General features: G+C 34.1%; 1 protein-coding gene across 1 annotated transcript in view; it reads left to right on the forward strand.

Annotated features, from left to right (window-relative positions):
- The window catches only part of CNTLN (centlein), a 427,039-nt gene that overhangs the window by 260,426 nt on the left and 148,598 nt on the right, over positions 1–18,015 (forward strand). The window contains 3 exon segments of the mRNA XM_043979121.1: positions 1,789–1,889; positions 6,883–6,974; positions 13,070–14,304. Coding sequence (XP_043835056.1) covers positions 1,789–1,889; positions 6,883–6,974; positions 13,070–14,304 — 1,428 coding nt within the window.

Raw genomic sequence — 18,015 nt, forward strand, 5'->3', positions numbered from 1 at the left:
TCTGTTTTTTTAACCAGTATCAAGTGGTTTTGAGGATTACTATTTAATAGTTTAATTTGATGTCTGGAAGAACCATTCCTCTTTCATTCCTCTTTTTTTTTTCAGATTCTATCTTTTTTGTTCTTTCTCCATGTGAATTTTGTCATTTTGTCTAGCTCTATGAATTATCAACACAACCTTAAAAGGCTTTTAAAAATGTAAACATATTGTGTGGTCAAACTGCCAAAGGAGATTCAAGATTAATATAAATATGACTTAAATAATTATAACACAGTTCATGTTAAGGCTGTGCTAATGAAAGAAAAATAATATCACCTAAATTACTTTGCAGATTTAACGTCATACCAATAGAATTACCAAGTTGATAATTTACTTGCTCATCTCCCTGTAAATTACTGCCTATTCTACTAGAATTTACTGATCTTTTTTCAAAAATGAGAGTAGACCTAGATTCTTTTTCATTTTTACTGTGTCTCTCTTTTAAAAATTAGAAAATGTTGAATATGAATTAAATATATGCACTTAGGTTCTTTACTTATTATTGATACTGGTAAAACATGTTTTCATCTCTAGAAGAACATTTCTATTCAAAAAATGCCTACCAAAAATACTGAATTTTCTATTGTGGATTTTTTATTATAAACTTTGAAGAAAAGAATTTGCTTCAGTAAACACAAGAAATTTTTTTCAGTTCAATAAAATCTATCTATCTATCTATCTATCTATCTATCTATCTATCTATCTATCTATCTATCTATCTATCTATCCTTCTACTCTTAATGCACATAGCCACCACTATAGGTGAGGTCCTCATCATCATTTAACTGCACTAGTAACCTCTTAATTATTTTTTTGCCCCATGTCTTTTCTTTCTCTAATTTGGCTTCCATAATCTGACTTCCAAATCTTGCTAGAGTAAATATCTGACTACGTCATTCTCCTCCTCAAACCTTCACTTCACATATTGAAGATTTATTCCACTGAGTAATATGTAGCCCATATGATTCATATGGAAAATTTCCATGACAACTCTATATATCTTCATTTTATTTCTTCCCTTAATTCTTATTTTAGCTTATATTGTACTTTGACAGATGAAAATGTTAGCTTTAAGTGGACATTTATTTGGTCATTTATCTTATAAAAGAAATGTACAACCATATATGTACACACACACACACACACACACACACACACACACACACTCATTACTATAAAGCCTAAAACTTTCAATTTATGTTATGTATATGGAAACTAGTTCTAACAGTGTTTATAGTCCCATATGGACAAACCTATTTCCCAAATTGAATGACCTTGAGTTATTGTCTTTAGTCCAGTAATTCTGGCTTCCTTGCTGTTCCTGGCATGAAATACTCCCCGTATGTTCCTCTTGTGAGAATTTTCAGCAGCTGTCCCACCATGCCTGGAATCATCTTTCTCATCATCTTCCCATCCTGGCATTCTTCAAGTTCTAGATCTAAATCCTGACTTGTACAAGAAGCTTTTCCAAATCTCTCTTAAGTAGTGCCTTGCCTCTATTCATTGTCACCAATTGGTTCTACATATAGATTGTTTGTACACAGTTATTTGCATGATGTCTCTCCCATTACATTTTACTGTTTGTGTGTGTGTGTGTGTGTGTGTGTGTGTTTGGTATCCCCAGTGCTTAGCACATTACGTGTCAAATAGTAGAAATCTAGTAAATGCTTGTTGACTGATTTGACTAACATTTACTTTTATGTTTCAATATATTAAAAAGTAATACATTATTCTGAATTTTTTAAATAGTGTGAATCTTGAAGAAGAGTTGGATCAACTTAAAGTTTTTAGATCTGTGGAAGTAGCTAAAATGCAAGAAGCGAATGCATATCTGGAACAAGAAAGAGAAGGTAAATTAATTATGTAAATGAATACACACACACACACATACAGCTCTATTTTCTACTCTTCGCTTTCAAGAACCTTTTCTTCTTCAATGAGTTTGGTTTCCTAACACTTCTCCCCATTTTTTGTCCCTTTGCATGTGCTAGCTCTCTCTCTTCTGCAGTTCTCTCTTTTTTTATTCATCCTTTTTCTCCTTTTCCTGCAAGGCACTTCTCAAATTCCACCTTTTTCTTGAATTTGTCCTTGATGATCATAGCCCATATCAATTGATTTTTTCTCTAATTCCTATTGAACTTTTTGCTTCTATTAAATAGCATTACATATTATCACATCTACCAAATCTTGTTTACATGGCTTATATCTGCCCATAGATTATAAATTATTTGTGAATAGAAACTATGTCTTGAACTCTTTTTTTTGCTCCATATTACCAATAATTGTCCTTGATAAATTGAATTGATGGATAGTTATTTAATTAAGTTGAAATATTATGTTTGTCTAATCTACTAGAGGACTTTGAAGAAGTAGACAAAAATGAAGATGAAGAAAACCTAAAGAATGTAATTAATTTAGACTTACAAATTTGCATGGCAAAATTCTACAACAAAAGCTGTTTTAAAAAATTGAGTCACCATGGATCCATGGTAGTTGTTTAATCATTAAGACTTACTCAGAGATAGAGAAAAAGTAATAAAAAGACAATACCAATATGTCTATACAGGGAGAAATAGGAATAGTGAAACTCACCAGGGATTGCTTTTGTGATACATATGTTAATTTTTAGATAATTTATCTGGAAAAGGAGTTCACAATGCCATATTCAGGTCTATACATGATATTAAGTGATTTTAGATAGTGAAATGCAGGAAGATTTTGTGAACCCCTCTGTTAGTCTGACAAGAAACAAAAACATTGTTGTAAGTGAGGGTTAGGTAATAAATTTAGGGATATATAATCCAAACTTTACTTACATGATAGTAGACTTTCCCCAGTTAAGGGATGGGGAAGAGGAAAGTTAGCTTTAGAAAAAGGAAAGGAAACTCAGGAGATGAGAGTGTCATGAAATCCATATTAAGAGAAAGTCTGGGTGGTGGCTAGGTGGCGCAGTGGATAAAGCACTGGCCTTGGATTCAGGAGGACCTGAGTTCAAATCCAGCCTCAGACACTTGACACTTACTAGCTGTGTGACCTTGGGCAAGTCACTTAACCCTCATTTCCCTACAAAAACAAAAACAAACAAACAAAAAAAAAGAGAAAGCCTGAAGATTAGTAGGGTCAAGAAGTAGAGGAAATAAGGAAAGCTAGGAGAGATAAGAATGACACCTTTTGTGATATTAGAATGTCACTGAAGTGATAAGACAAAGAAGCCAGTTTGTGGAGAAAACGTTGCATTGGGAAGATAGAAAATGAAGACACGTAAGGACTTAGGGAAATTTTGGAATTTATTATTTACACATTTTTTGGTCTGAAGAAAGAGGAGGATAGGATAATAACCAGCAAAGTGAAAATTGTTGCTTCTATGCTGAAGAAAAACAAACCATGGAAGTTGAGATTTGGGTGTCATAGTTTTCCTTACAGCAAGTTGATAAATCTGGTTCAGGTTTAGGTACTGGTTATCCTGGGTCTTCCATCAAATAGTTCATAAATCAGGAATCAATAAGCTCTATTATCCTTTAGATTCAGTATAATGTGGAGCATGACCTTAAGAATTAGACTGTCCTTTAAAAATAGGAATGAAGGTCCCCAGAGAAAAGGCCACTCAATTTCATTCATCCTCTTACCTGCCATCCTCTGTATTGGCAAAGGTGAAATCATTCTTTTTTTTTTTTTGGTGGGACAATGAGACTTAAGTGACTTGCCCAGGGTCATACAGCTAGTAAGTGTCAAGTGTCTGAGGCCGTATTTGAACCCAGGTCCTCCTGAATCCAGAGCCAGTGCTTTATCCACTGTGCCACCTAGCTGCCCCCTGGAAACCATTCTTTTTAAAGGAGAACTTTATTTCTTTGCATCCCATCCCTGGAGTTTGTTGTTAACCAGGGATGTATTTTCCAGGTTGGGGCTTACTGTTTTAACACCCCTAAACTTGGAATACCACATTTAATGTAATAATTCCAAAGTTAACATTTTCATTGTTGCTTTTTTACTCCTGATTCTAGAAGTCATTGTGGAATTATGATACTTCCCACAAATTCTTTACAACCAAGCCTAGCAGAACTAGCCTTATATTGCTTCTTCTGACCTCTGTGAATGTTTGTTTTATGTGAATTCTTCATAAAATTGTCTTTTAGGCAAATGTATGTTTGACATTCAAAAATGTAGCCAGCCCATTGCTCTGTGCAGTAGAGTTTGAGTGATTGGCAGTTCAGCTTGAGAAAGGACCTCAGTGTTCAGTACATTATCTTGCCAGGTGATCTTTATAATCTTCCTAAGACAATTCAAATGGTGGTGATTCAGTTTCCTGGCATGGTACTGCTATAGTCTCCAGGTTTCAGAGGCATACAATAATAACGTCAGCACAATGGCTCTTTAGACCTTCCGTTTGGTAGGCATCCTAACACCTCTTCTCTCCCATTCTTTCTTTTGGAGCCTCCCAAACACTGAGCTAGTATCAACCTCATCATCTATGTGTATATCCCTGGAAAGTACACTGCAGTATATGTGAACTTAATTCACAACACTCAGAATTTCTCCATTTGCCGTAACCAATAGTTGCATGTATGGATGGTGTGGTGGTGACTGATGGAGGTCCTCTGTTTTCTTGGTGTTAATTGTCAGACCAAAATTAGCATATGCAGCAGAGAATTGATCCATATTCTGCTTCATCTCAGTCTCAGAGGCTGTGTTGAGTGCACAATCATTTATGAACAAAAAGCAGCTCTTCAACTTTCCCTCTACTTAGTTTTGGTGTATTATCTTTTAAAAGTTAAATAATTTACTGTCAGCGTGGTAGCTGAACTTGATGCCATTTTCATCCTCATTGAAGGCATCTGACAACATTGCCGAAAACTCTCAAAGTCTCTCTGGAAAACATTGGAATTGATTGTGAGACATGAGAGACACTGTCACAGAACTTCCCAGCATAGTGTGCCCACATCAAAGAAGGCCCAGTGCTTAATGAGCAGAGCAGAATTGGAGTAGCTCAAAAGAAGTGTGAGCTGTGCAAATTTAGAGACATCTCTACTCCAAATGTTCATATGGACTATGTGCTAGCCTGTCCTATGATGGAGCCTTCTGAGCTCCTATTGTTCTGATTAGCCACAATCATACACACTGTACCTTGACCATGACGTAGTGATATCACTTTGGTCTCTTTGGACACAAAGGACAAGAACCAACCAACTAGCAGAACCTAGTGCAGTGTCTTGAATACAGTAGACACTAATAAATTATTGTTGGTTTGATTTGTAAGAAGTCAAGAAATTAGGCTGATTTTGTTCTACAAATTTGACTCCAGATAACTGTGTTGTAGCATTTATTTATTTTATTTTTATAAACACTTAATTTTAACAAGCTTTCATTTAGTTGATTTTTAAAACATGTATAGTTTCAGTGGTTTTATTTGTAAGTGGTTCTGTAACATCTATTTTAATATAGTTAACTATTGTTTTGTTCTCTGGCTTATTCACTTTGAATCCAGAAACATCTTGGTTTTTAAGATAAATAAGTGGTAAATATTGTATCCAGAAACATAGTAGGCATCCAGACAACTAAATACGCATAAAAGATGAATATTATTTGCATATCATATTTGTGTATTGCTTTTAAAATATTGTAAATTTATTCAGTACTACTGTGTTAGGGGACTATAATTAAAAACAAAAACAAAAACAAAAACAAGGGAGCTAAGAGATTACTATCAAGGTAAAGGTACATATTCCCTAGATGAGGAGTTCTTCCTTTTTTAGGTTTTGTTATTAGTAGAATAGTGTTCCATTTATTTCATGAACATAGAAGTTTTAATTGAGTATGACATGTTCCAAAGACAAAAGAAATGCCTAATTCATTCTAACAAACTTATTAATCACTGTTTAAACCAAGGTGATTGTTACTCTTTGGTGAATAAAACTATTTTCTCAGCCTCCTTTGTTGGTAAATCAGAGTTTTGCACTGACCTAAAATGTCCAAATGTGTTTTAAAATATTCTCAAGAAAACATTAACACTTATTCCTTTAGCCTAATTCAATTTCATTTTTTCCCTTTATTTTTGAGAGATTTAATATTCCCTAAAATTACTGAGTATAGAACTATTTTTTGAGAACAGTGTTTTGCCTAATATGAAGCATAACAAATTGATCCATTTTAGATCACTTTAATTTTAGTACTTATAACAAAGGTTTTTAGGTTTAAAAAATTGCTAATTGTTTTATTAATAGAAAATTTTGCATTTGTCAGGAAAAGTTTAGCTGCTTTTTGGAATGTTTTGTAGATATAAGTTCACTGTAGCATCTGGGTTTCTAATTGTTATGAATTCACAGCTTTACAGGAAAATGACTTCTGTGATTTATCCGGTAGAGTGCCTGATCTTTCACTTAACAAAAAAGGTTTAAAGTTTCAGTCCATCCTAATTCTCTGACTATTTGCTTTGTTGAGCAATCACTTTCATCCTCCTGGCAGGGAATAAGACTCAAAGAACAAAACTAGTAGTGACTATATAGATAAAATGGAAATGAATTCTGCTTTTAAAGCAAAAGAGGAATAGTCTATAAAAGAATGAAAGTGAGAATAAAAGTATAGGATCTTTAACCTCCGGATCTATTGTATCTTTGAAAAGCTTGTACTGCAGGAAAAAAAAAAAACACCCTGTGATACAACAAAGATCCATAATTATGTGGCACATAGTTGTGAGAGAGGTTACTGTGCAACTACTGGCCAAAGACTTGACAAGGAAATGGACTCTATTATTCATAATGGAGAAACTATAGAACTTACATCCTTAAAATGACAGTGATGTTGTAGTGGGGTATGAAGTGGCATAACATATTATTTATTCTCTGCCAGAACTACTCTATAAACTTTGTGAAGATCAGGACATCCAGAATGATATTTCAGAGAAGAAGCTGAAACAAAAATCGGATGAGACATTACAGAAGGTATATTAATCTTTACTATAGAGCTAAGGAAGTTAAATTTACATTTTCATATAAAGGATAATGCAATTTTAAACTAGAGTGCATTGATGTATTTGGTGAATGCTTGCTTTCAGTTCACTGGTTGGTTTGCCAAAACTGGGTCAAAAATGAATGAGTATGAAATAAATGTTGAGAAATTTGTGCTTATGTATGGATGGATTAAAATATTTTAGAGTGAAGGGAATGAAAGCAATAGATTTAAAAATTAAAATATAACATTTTCTTACTATTTGTAGTTTAGGAAAAAGAGTAGGGACTGAATATGGAAATTCACTGGGATAGGGCACCTTCCCTGCCACTGAAAAGGCTGAGAGAGGTGCCTATAGCATCAGGAGGTCAAATGACTGGCCCCGGGGACCGTGGCTTGTATGTGTCTGAGAAAGGATTTTTATCCAGGTCTTTCCAGTATGGAAGCTAACTTTTGATCCATTATAGCATATTGCCTCTTGGTATAGTTTAGATATTTAAACTGGAAAAGTTAGGCTTCTTCATGCTATACAATATTAAACGTGTAAACATCCAGCTTCTAAGCTAAAGTAAAGCTATACATAGTTTCACACTATAATTTCATAATATGTTTTTTAAGTTTTACATATAAAATATTTACATAAAGTAAATTGCTTAGTTCTTTGAATTTTATAGTTAAATCTACTCATAAGTTCATCATTTACTTTTAATTTACAGTGAGCATGCTACTATGTAGTAGACCTAACATTAATAGGTAGATATTGTTATGAGCCTTATCATTTAACAAGTAAATATTATGATTCATATTTATGTTTTAATTCATACTTTGATACACAAGTATGTTGTGTTAACAGATGTTCACTTAAGGGGGCTCAGTTGTATTTTGCCATATGTCTTAGTTTGTTATAAAAAAAATGCATCCTTTAAAAATACTTGTTCTTTAAATGGATTGTCATTTGACCAAAGTGAATTAACTTTGCTTATTGGAAATTTTTTACAACAGGAGAACATATAATAATATAACAACATATAATCTAAAGTATCAGTACGGTTACATCTATTTTCTTATATTTTTAGACTAACTTGTAATAATTTATAGCAGATGACATAATCGCATATACTTACAACACTTGCCATATGGTCAGGTAATGAAGGCTGTCATCTCGTTATTACTGAATGACAAACATCATGTTAAAATAATAACACAGAGAACAAGAAATACTCACATTCATTTATCTTAAGGTAGAATGTGTAATTGAAATTATTTGAGCACTAACATCTAGGATGTCACATAGTTTATACTGGCTTATCATTTATGTTTAAAAAACATAATTTTGTTTGCCAGGTTCAGTATGATATTTATCTCTATGGATATATTATACCACACTGCTGTCTTAGGGTATAAATTCAGGTGAATTTATGTTTTATTATAAATGCCTTCAATGTTAGAAATTTAAAAATCAATTTTAACTGCTAAATAACTAATAATATATTTTTTAGTTTGGCTGTGTTTCAAATGAGCATATTAATTTATCACTACTGTAGTGATAAATGAGATTAATGGAATGATCATAACTTTCTTTTAGATAGTTTTCTGTATTTGACAGTAGCACTATCTACTTTGATATAACCATTGATGCCTTATAGAAGAAATCCAGATTAGTTCAGAAAGAAAAGAGCAGAATGGGTCAAGACTGAATTATAGTTTTTATCTGGGAAAACTGAAATATGCCATTTATAGTATTTTTAATCAGTATAGTATTATTTTAATTTATGCATTATCCAGTGATTTATTTTAAATGAAATTTGCTACATCTTTCTAAGATAATAATTTATTTAAAACCTTTTGGTTAAGGAAGGAAAAATTGAACATGAAATCTTTAAAGAAAACACATATTTTGTCTGCTATCCATTTGGAATTTTTCTTTGATATTTCAGATGATTTAGCCCAGATGCCAAGTGATTTTCCTTCAGTTACTCCCTTATCCTTCTTTACTAAAAAACTTTATATCTCTTTTAATTCATTTTATCCGGAGCCAATCTGTTAATAGCATATACTAGGAACTTTCAGTGTGTACAACATTTTATTAGAACCTATAAAATGCGCCTTGCTATCTTCACTAGGAGTTCCTAGGCTTCTCAAGTTTGAGGACCCCTTTATAACATCAAAAGATTTCTCAGATCCCCATGTGGTAATATATATAATATGAATATTCCTTGATCAAGGAAATACAGAATTACAATGCTAATTTGATTTTATAACACTATTTAAATTGACTTAGTTTTTTAGTACTTATAATATCTATATTCATGTTTGAGACATTCAGTCAATAAGATATATTTGCTTATTTATTATCTCAAATTAGTGAATGAAATGAAAATTAATGAAATGCAAGTGGTAGTGCTGAGTCAAAGGGTATGAACCACCATATAGATTATTGAGAGGTATTATTTTTGTTCTGTTTTCCATCTTCACTTTTATATGAGAAAATTAAAGTAATACTATTATTAACTTTATTTCTATGTATAGATTTGAGTATGTATGACTTATTGTCAACTTATTTAAGTTTTATAAAGAAGTTTAAAAAGTCTAATGCTCCCACCCTTGACTTTTAACTGGCGTGTAAAATGTCAATCAGTCCTTTACAAATTAAAAAAAAATCATTCTAATTTAATGAAAAATAATACTAATTTTGTGGTTTGGAATTGTGATTTCATTGGTATATGAGATTCCCAGTAAGAAAACACCTACCATGAGGGCTAGTACCTTCTCAGTGTTATGTCTTAGACCAGGGGTTTTGTAACCTTTTTTGTGTCAGTCTGGGAAAACATATGGATATAGGCTATCAGAATAATTTTTTAAATGAATAATATAAAATATAAATTATTACAAAAGAAATAAATTATATTGAAAACAGTTATCAAAATATTTTTTACAAAAAGTTTTTAGGCCTCAGGAATCCCCATCTTTGACAGTTGTCTGGGGTATAAAGAAGGTGAGCATCTTGCCCAGTGTCACATGGGGAATATGTGAGAAGGATGGGATTTGAACCTAGGTCTTTTTGGCTTTGAGATCCCCTCTCTATTCTGCCTTCTTTTTTGTATATTTAAATTTAATTCGACTTGTCCAGGTTCATGCCTAGTAAATATCAAACTTAGGATCATAGATTTAGACCCAAAAGGACCAAAGAAGTATAGAACCCAATTTTACATTTTACATGTAAGGAAAGTACAGCACAGAGAAATAAAATGACTTGCCCAGCGTCACCCATCAAGACAAGACCTCTTGTATCATAAGCATTATCAGCAAGCATTTACTAAGCACTTGCTATGTGTTAGGGACTGTGTTAATCCTTGGGGAATACAAAGAATGTGAAAAACACGGTCACTTCCCTCAAGGATCCCACATTCCAACGGGAGAGACATTCAAACAGCTATGTACAGACACATTATATAAGTGTAAATAGAAGGAAGACACTTAGTGGATTGAATTTGGAGTTGAGGAGGAGAATCTTGCAGAAGGTAGGATTTGAGCTGACTCAAGGAAATTCAGAAGTCATAGGTGAAAAGGGAGAGCATGCCAGGTTCATGGGGACAGCCAGTAAACACTAATAAAGTTAGGAGATAGGGTACTGTATAAGGAATAGCAAGAAGGCCCAGGTCACTTTATCCTAGAGTATTTGAAGGAGTCGAGTATAAGAAGACTGTAAATGTAGGCAAGGCCTAGTTAGTGGAAGGCTTTAAAGGCCATTCTATAGTTGATCCTAGAGGTAAATACAGAGCCAGGCATAGGAGTTTATTGAGAGAGAGAGAGAGAGAGAGAGAGAGAGAGAGAGAGAGAGAGAGAGAGAGTGTATGTGTATTGGATGGTGGGGTGGGGCATGGTCAAACCTATACTTCAAAAAGATTTTTCTCTATACCACATGGCCTCTTTTCCCAACTCCCTGTCCATAATTCAAAGGATACAATGTAATTGATTGAGTCATGCAAAAAATAATAAAAGGAGTCATGTTATGGAAATTTACTTCTTAGGAATTTTATCATATTCCTTATTACTAATATAATTGAAAAATCTAATAACTTTTTGGAATTACTATTGTAACCAGTTTTACTGAGTTCTCTAATTTCGGCCTTTTACTAACTGACCAATTATTTTTTCTTTTGAGGGACATTATTTAAAAAATAAATTAGAAGCAGTCTTTTTTCAAAAAAGCATTTAGTAATAGAAATTCTAGAAGTAGATATGTATCTTTTTGTACCTATTCTTTTGCACATATGTACTTAAGAGTAAAGTTAGTGGCCTCTAAAAATACTTGATTTAATGTATCTGAGTATATTTAGAATTCTCTAAAAATACTTTAATAAATTCATTACACTTTCTTGGAGAGAGGCAATGATGGTACGGTGAATAGAGAGCTGGTCTTAAATCCAGGAAGACACATACTGGTTGTGTGAACTTGAGCAAGTTATTTAACTCTCAATGATGTAAGTAGCTGTCTAAAGGTAAAGAGAAGGTATTGATTAGAGTTGATAGAGGGTGCTTCCTGTATCAATGAAATCACTAGTCCTTACTCTTATTGGAGGGATTAGTTCACATTATGCCAAACTGGCCTTTGTTATTCTAGTTTATACTTAATCATCTACTACTGATAAGAATAATGGTAAAAATTATATCCAACCATGAAAAAAATGTTCATTTCTCATTTTGTGGTAACCTGAGAAGTGAAGGGTTCAAACTCTCCAGACTTAAGCAAAGCATCACTAAATTGAACCAAAATACATTTAGCCTTTCTCATCTGTGATGGCAAGATAAATCCAAAATCATTTGTCTTTAATTATGAAATATTTGCATTGGCTTTTTCAAATATAGGTTTACCCAGCTTGTGATAATCAGGAGTTTATTTAATTATCTGGCAAAACTGAGACATTTTAGACAACCAATACCAACAATTTAGACAGATGACTGTAGGGAGGAAACCCTGGTTGCCTAATTAATCTCAACTCTATCCTCTGTGTTTTAGCTGTTAGGCTAAACTTTTAAAATTCCAGATAATACATTATCATCCTACAGTACTTAATCTAAGCTAAATTGAGAGACATTGTATACTGTGGTTAAGACACTGGACTTTGTGCCAGGAAGCCTTGGATTCATACCCTCAGATCTGTATTAACTGTGTCATCGGGGGAAACCACTTTAATGCTACTTGCTTCAGTTTTTTCCTCTATAAAATGAAGGAACTGTATTCAATGGCATCTGAAGTTTCCCTCTAGCTCCCAATCCTTTGATAGATCAGAGCAAAAAAGGATCTATCAAATGTGTCTTTCCAGGTAGAAAACATTTTTAAAAGAAAATATGTCCAAGACATATTTATTTATATATTTATTTTAGTGAGGCAATTGGGGTTAAGTGACTTGCCCAGGGTCACACAGCTAGTAAGTGTTAAGTGTCTGAGACTGGATTTGAACTCTGGTCCTCCTGACTCCAGGGCCGGTGCTCTATCCACTGCGCCACCTAGCTGCCCCCTGTCCAAGACATATTGCAGTATTAGAAAGTAGATATTTGAGTACATTTTAGAAAATTATAAGCACCACTGAAATCATCTTGATTTTTAAGAGGTATTCAATTTTGAGTCCAGTCTTTGTCAGTTTTGTAGGCCCATGACTTAAATGTTCAAATCCATGTAAATTTGGCTTTATCTTTGTAATTTATGTATACTCTTTCAAATGATTTTGCTCAGACAAATAATTTTTCCATCATGAAAATATTGTTCACAAAAATTGTATGTATAGCCAAAGTAGCATCAATCTCAGAATATATTAGCAATTTCTATGAACTTACTTTAACTTCTGTTTCATTTTGTCTAGAATATCATTAACTTCTTTTACTATTTTCTTACTCTTTTCATGTTAGAGTATACTCCTCTACACTCCCTTAGAATTATTTATTCATTAAACACTCTAGATTGATTTTGACCTTATAGTAAAGGTAACTTTATTTTCACAAAATAAACATAATTTTAAGTTACAACGCTCTCATAATTCTAGATTTAGCAAGGAAAAGAATGAAACCATATGCACTTTTGTTTTAGGTAATGGATTTGGAAAAACGGTTGAAAGCTTTTGAGAAAAAGTCAAGAAAACTGAAAGAAGCAAATAAAAAGTTAACTAAGGAAAATGATGAAATGAAATCTTCCTGTAAACAGCAGCAAGATAATGCAGAAACAAAAGAAAAAGAGCTAACACATCTACAGAAAGAGAAGGAAGATGTGGAAAGAGACAGAACTATTCTTGAATTCAAGATCAGGGAGCTGGAGGTGGAAGTTAAGGCCCTACGAAAGCAAGTAGTGGAAGTCAAATGCCTGAAGGAACAAGTGGCAGAAGTCAATTTTCTGAAGGAAAAAGTGGCAGAAATTAATTCTCTGAAGGAAAAAGTGGCAGAAATTAATGAAATGAGAAAAGAAAATGAAAAGCTGAGGAATCAGATGCAAGAAATGGAGGACACAAATCAAATTCAGAAAGCTCATCGAATTCAGGAGATTCAGGGGATACAATGTATGCAAGAGATGCTGCAGATACAAGATGGGCAGCATATGAAGGAAATGCAGTCAGAGCAACCAGGACAGCCAATTCAGCCACCCCTGCGGCCACCCAAACAGTCTCTAGCACAGTTGCCACCTCAGCTACTAACTCAACTACCGGCACAGCTACCAACACAGCTACCAGCACAGCTACCAGCACAGCTACCAACACAGCTACCAACTCAGCTACCAGTTCGGCTATCAGCACAGCTACCAACACAGCTACCAGTTCAACTACCAGCTCAGCTACCAACACAGCTACCAGCTCGGCTATCAGCACAGCTACCAACTCAGCTACCAGTTCAGCTACCAGCACAGCTACCAGTTCAGCTACCAACACAGCTACCAGTTCAGCTACCAGCACAGCTACCAGTTCAGCTACCAACACAGCTACCAACACAGGTATCAACTCAGCTACCAACACAGGTATCAACTCAGCTACCAGTACAGCTACCAGCTCAGCCTCTAGTACAGTCACCAGAACTGCTTCCAGCCCAACTCCAGTTACAAGTAGAGCAAGTTCCACTGTACCTGGACAAAGCTATGCCCAAGGAGCCCACTCTGGAAGTGGTGAGCACTGAACAATGTAGACAATGTAAGACAACTACCACCAAGGTTAAATTTAAAGCAGCCAAGAAAAAAGGTGCCACGGGACGTCCCCAGGCTTTTCTCAATCAGTCCATCAAGGTTATGAGCAATATGTTTGAGAACTATAAGGACGACTGGGAGGATATGAGTGAAAGCAGGTACGGCTCTCATTAACTTAGCTCTTTGGAGGGGACAGTATGCATATGTAAAGCACTAGCAAATGGAGATTGAATTTCAACTACTGTCGATTTGGTATTCAGAAAAAATACTGTCAGATCCTTTGAAATATCTTGGGAGGTCTTGTTCTGAGCTTATTGACTGAAATTTGCATGCAAAATTAGCCACAACTGCATGAGTATTTGAATAGGTGCCAGGAAGCCCAAAAGAAGGCAATGCTTGATTTCTTCCAGTGATGCTATTTTCATGCAGTCATGAGGCTTGAAATTGACAGTTTGGCAGGTTGATTTAATTTGCTGGCCCTTTGCATATTCACCACTGACAGCTAAGGATTCCCAGGCAAGCCTACTAAGTCGGTTTAGTTATCTTGTGACATGCCGACCCAGGAGGAGAAACATTTTTTCCTCCTTAATTTAGTTAGATAAATTTTGAATGACCCATTTCAGCTTGTTACCAGATGTCTACAAGCTGTTTAACATCCTTTAAATTAAGAACCATCTTCACTAATTATTTCATGTATGTTTTATGCACAGTCATTGTACTAACTTTAATTGAATGATGGTAGAAAAAAATTAGTTCTTTAAAGTTGTCATGGTGCACTTCTCCAATCTTGAATCATATAGCCTCCAGTGAATGGCAACAGGAATGCACTAAAAATCTGTAATATTTCTTTGCCTAATCTCTGTCCATAAATACATGTGCACAATAAATCCACAAGGGCAAATGAGTAGGTAGGTTTTTTTTTTTAATAATCTTTGCTCAAGTCACTTTTATATTTTATCCTCTACTCAAAATGAATAACAGACATGATCTCTAATTTTTCATACTATTTCAAAGGAACCAGTTTTCATTTCTATAGGTTTAGCTTTTTAATCGCACTTTAATTTTTGAAAACTTATTGCTAATGTTGAGCTAGTTTTATCAGTTTTGGTATCATTGTGGACCAATTTGTCAAAGTTCTTCTTAATAGAACCATAGATTACAGATTTGGATATCATCTGGTTCAGATTTCTATATTCAAGAAGTGAAATTTTACAAGAAATAAGACTTGCAGCTTTCATTGTGACTTTAGACAAGACAATTGATCTTCTTTTTCCTCAGTTTATTCTTTTGTAAAATTAAGTTGTACCAGCTGATCCCTAAAGTTTCTCTAGCTCTTTTAGGAAGTACAAAATCCAGAATTTTCCCTATGTCTTCCTGGGAAAGCATTAGATTTGAGATTGGGTGAGATACTATCTTATTCACATCCCAAAAAGGAGTTATCCTTCATATTTAAAGTATATTTCAATTTTAATTATTCATAATTCCTAAAGCTATTGGTACCTTTTCCCTCATTCTATAAATGATATGGTATTTATGGTTGTTTATATATAGATACTGGTTGTGTAAATAAGTACATTCATATTTTCATGCTTCACATGAAAATTTATTAAGTCTTCCTAGTTCTGCACATTCATATGTATATACACATACTTGGGGAAACGTATTACATTGTTTTTCCTTTTTTTTTAATTTGGATTTGTCACTTGAATTCTTTAGCAATGAAACTTGACTTCACTATAAGAAGTATTATATTTACTACTATGTGACAAAACATTCCCACGAAACATTCAGCTGCAAAGAATCCTCACACAATGAGATCTGAGAGTAGAGCTTCATTGTCTTCAGAGTATTCGCCTCCTTCCAGCTTTTTATAGTCAATGAAACATAATATTGGCAGTTTAGTGGTACGGTGGATAGAGTGCTAGACCTGGAATCATAAAAATGAGTTCAAATCTTGCCTCAGATAGCTACTGTGTGACCCTGGACAAGCCATTTAACTTCCCTCTACCTCAGTTTCTGTATCCAAAAAATGGAGATAATAATTGTGCCTACCTTCCAGGAGTATGAGATAATATTTATGAGATAACATTTGTATAAAATACTTAGCAAAATTTATTCCTTACATAAATGCTAGATGTTATTATTAGTTATTATAAGATATTTTGAGCACTTCCTTTATTCCAGGCACTGGGCTAAGTGCTAGGAATATAAATACAAACAAAAATATAGTCTCTTCCCTCAAGGACCACAGGGTACCTGAAGGTAGGTAAAAAAAAAATGAACAATTCCTCTTTTTTTAAAAAAATAAAAAAGAAAAAGAAGAGGATTGATAGACTTGAGCATATGATACCCAAATCAAAACCTATAGAAATAGTTTTAGAATAAGCAGACATCACTCTAACAATTGGTAATAAATTTTCAAATGCTCAAATGTAATTGAAAGCACTTTAGCCCCACACAGAACCTTTAAGACAGCCATGGTCCAGGAATCGAATGAAGAGTCCTTCTCTGGGTAGCATCCTCACGAACGCAGCCATGCCAATTTGTTTATGAAAATGAAGAGTTTTATAGTGACAATTCAGGTCTAGGTCATTGTATCAGAAACTTCATAATTGTTATCCTTAAGGCTTCCTTCCTTCATTATCAACTAAAATCCCACCTGAGGACATCTTCCTCAACCCCTCTTATTTCCAGTGCTTGCTTTGTACATATTTGTTTGCATGTTGTTTTCCCCATTAGACTATAAGCTCCTCTAGGTCAGGGAATGTCTTTTGCCTCTTTTTGTATCCTCATTGTTTAGCACAGTGTCTTGCACATAGTAGGTTTTAATAAGTGTTTATTGGTTTATTGATCGAAAAAGCCTAACTACATTAAAACTACTTATTTTCTAGATTGTGATAAACAATTAGCTGACCAAACCAATCCCTAGAATTGGTTTGTAGGCATATATCAGATTTCTCAAACCGTGTATGAACATGGACCAGTCTAGTTCCGTTTTTAGTGATTTGGTAATGCTGAATGATGGCTAGTTTTATATCCCACCTCTCCCTTTCCTTCCAGAAACTTCTCTTCTTCTGTTCTAGGTAATATTTTATTTGCTCTACATTGTTGAGACTTTTCCCCCTCTTGAGGCATTAGTCTTTGATGGCTGCTAGGGCAGTGTGTATTAAGGTTTGGGGAATGTTCGGTTTAATCATTGTCTAAAAGAGATTCTGAGACTACAAGAGGACACCATAGATAGACCACTGGATGGCCCACTACCCATGTACTCGGTAGCCCAGAGTATTGATAGAGTGTAGAGTGCAGGTATTGACAGGGCATTGTGGGAAATCCACCTGTAGTTCAATGATTCCAAAAAAATGGCCTTCTATTTTTTAAAAATAGGATTTACATGCTGGAGACTATTTTTTACCTTTCCCCTTTTTGTTTTCATTACTTTATTCACCACATTTCTTTTTGTTTTGAAGTGGTGGCAAGTTGAAAGGACCAACCCCACCTTTCATTAAACCATCTTGCTTAATGTCTAGCATCATGGTATCTTGATCTACTTACTACATACAGGAACCCTGCTTTCTTTAGGCTAAGATCATGTAATCTTTAATCTGCAGTTTTATACTTTATCCCTGTCTTATTTAGTTAGATTGTATATATACTATGTGTTTCAGAGATGATTGGCAACCTATTTATCGTCTTCTAAGAACTTATATGAAACAAATCAATGAAATTTGAGTTACAGATTCTCAAACTAATTTAGAAGGCACCTTAGGGTTTTTCTAATCCAATCTAAACTTGAATAACCCAGATTCCATTTGAACACCACTGCTGATGGGAAAGTCATGGTCTTTTTAGACAGGCCTTTCAAATTTTGG

This window comes from Dromiciops gliroides, chromosome 1 (genome assembly GCF_019393635.1).
Source record: "Dromiciops gliroides isolate mDroGli1 chromosome 1, mDroGli1.pri, whole genome shotgun sequence".
In the NCBI taxonomy this organism is placed as follows: domain Eukaryota; kingdom Metazoa; phylum Chordata; class Mammalia; order Microbiotheria; family Microbiotheriidae; genus Dromiciops; species Dromiciops gliroides.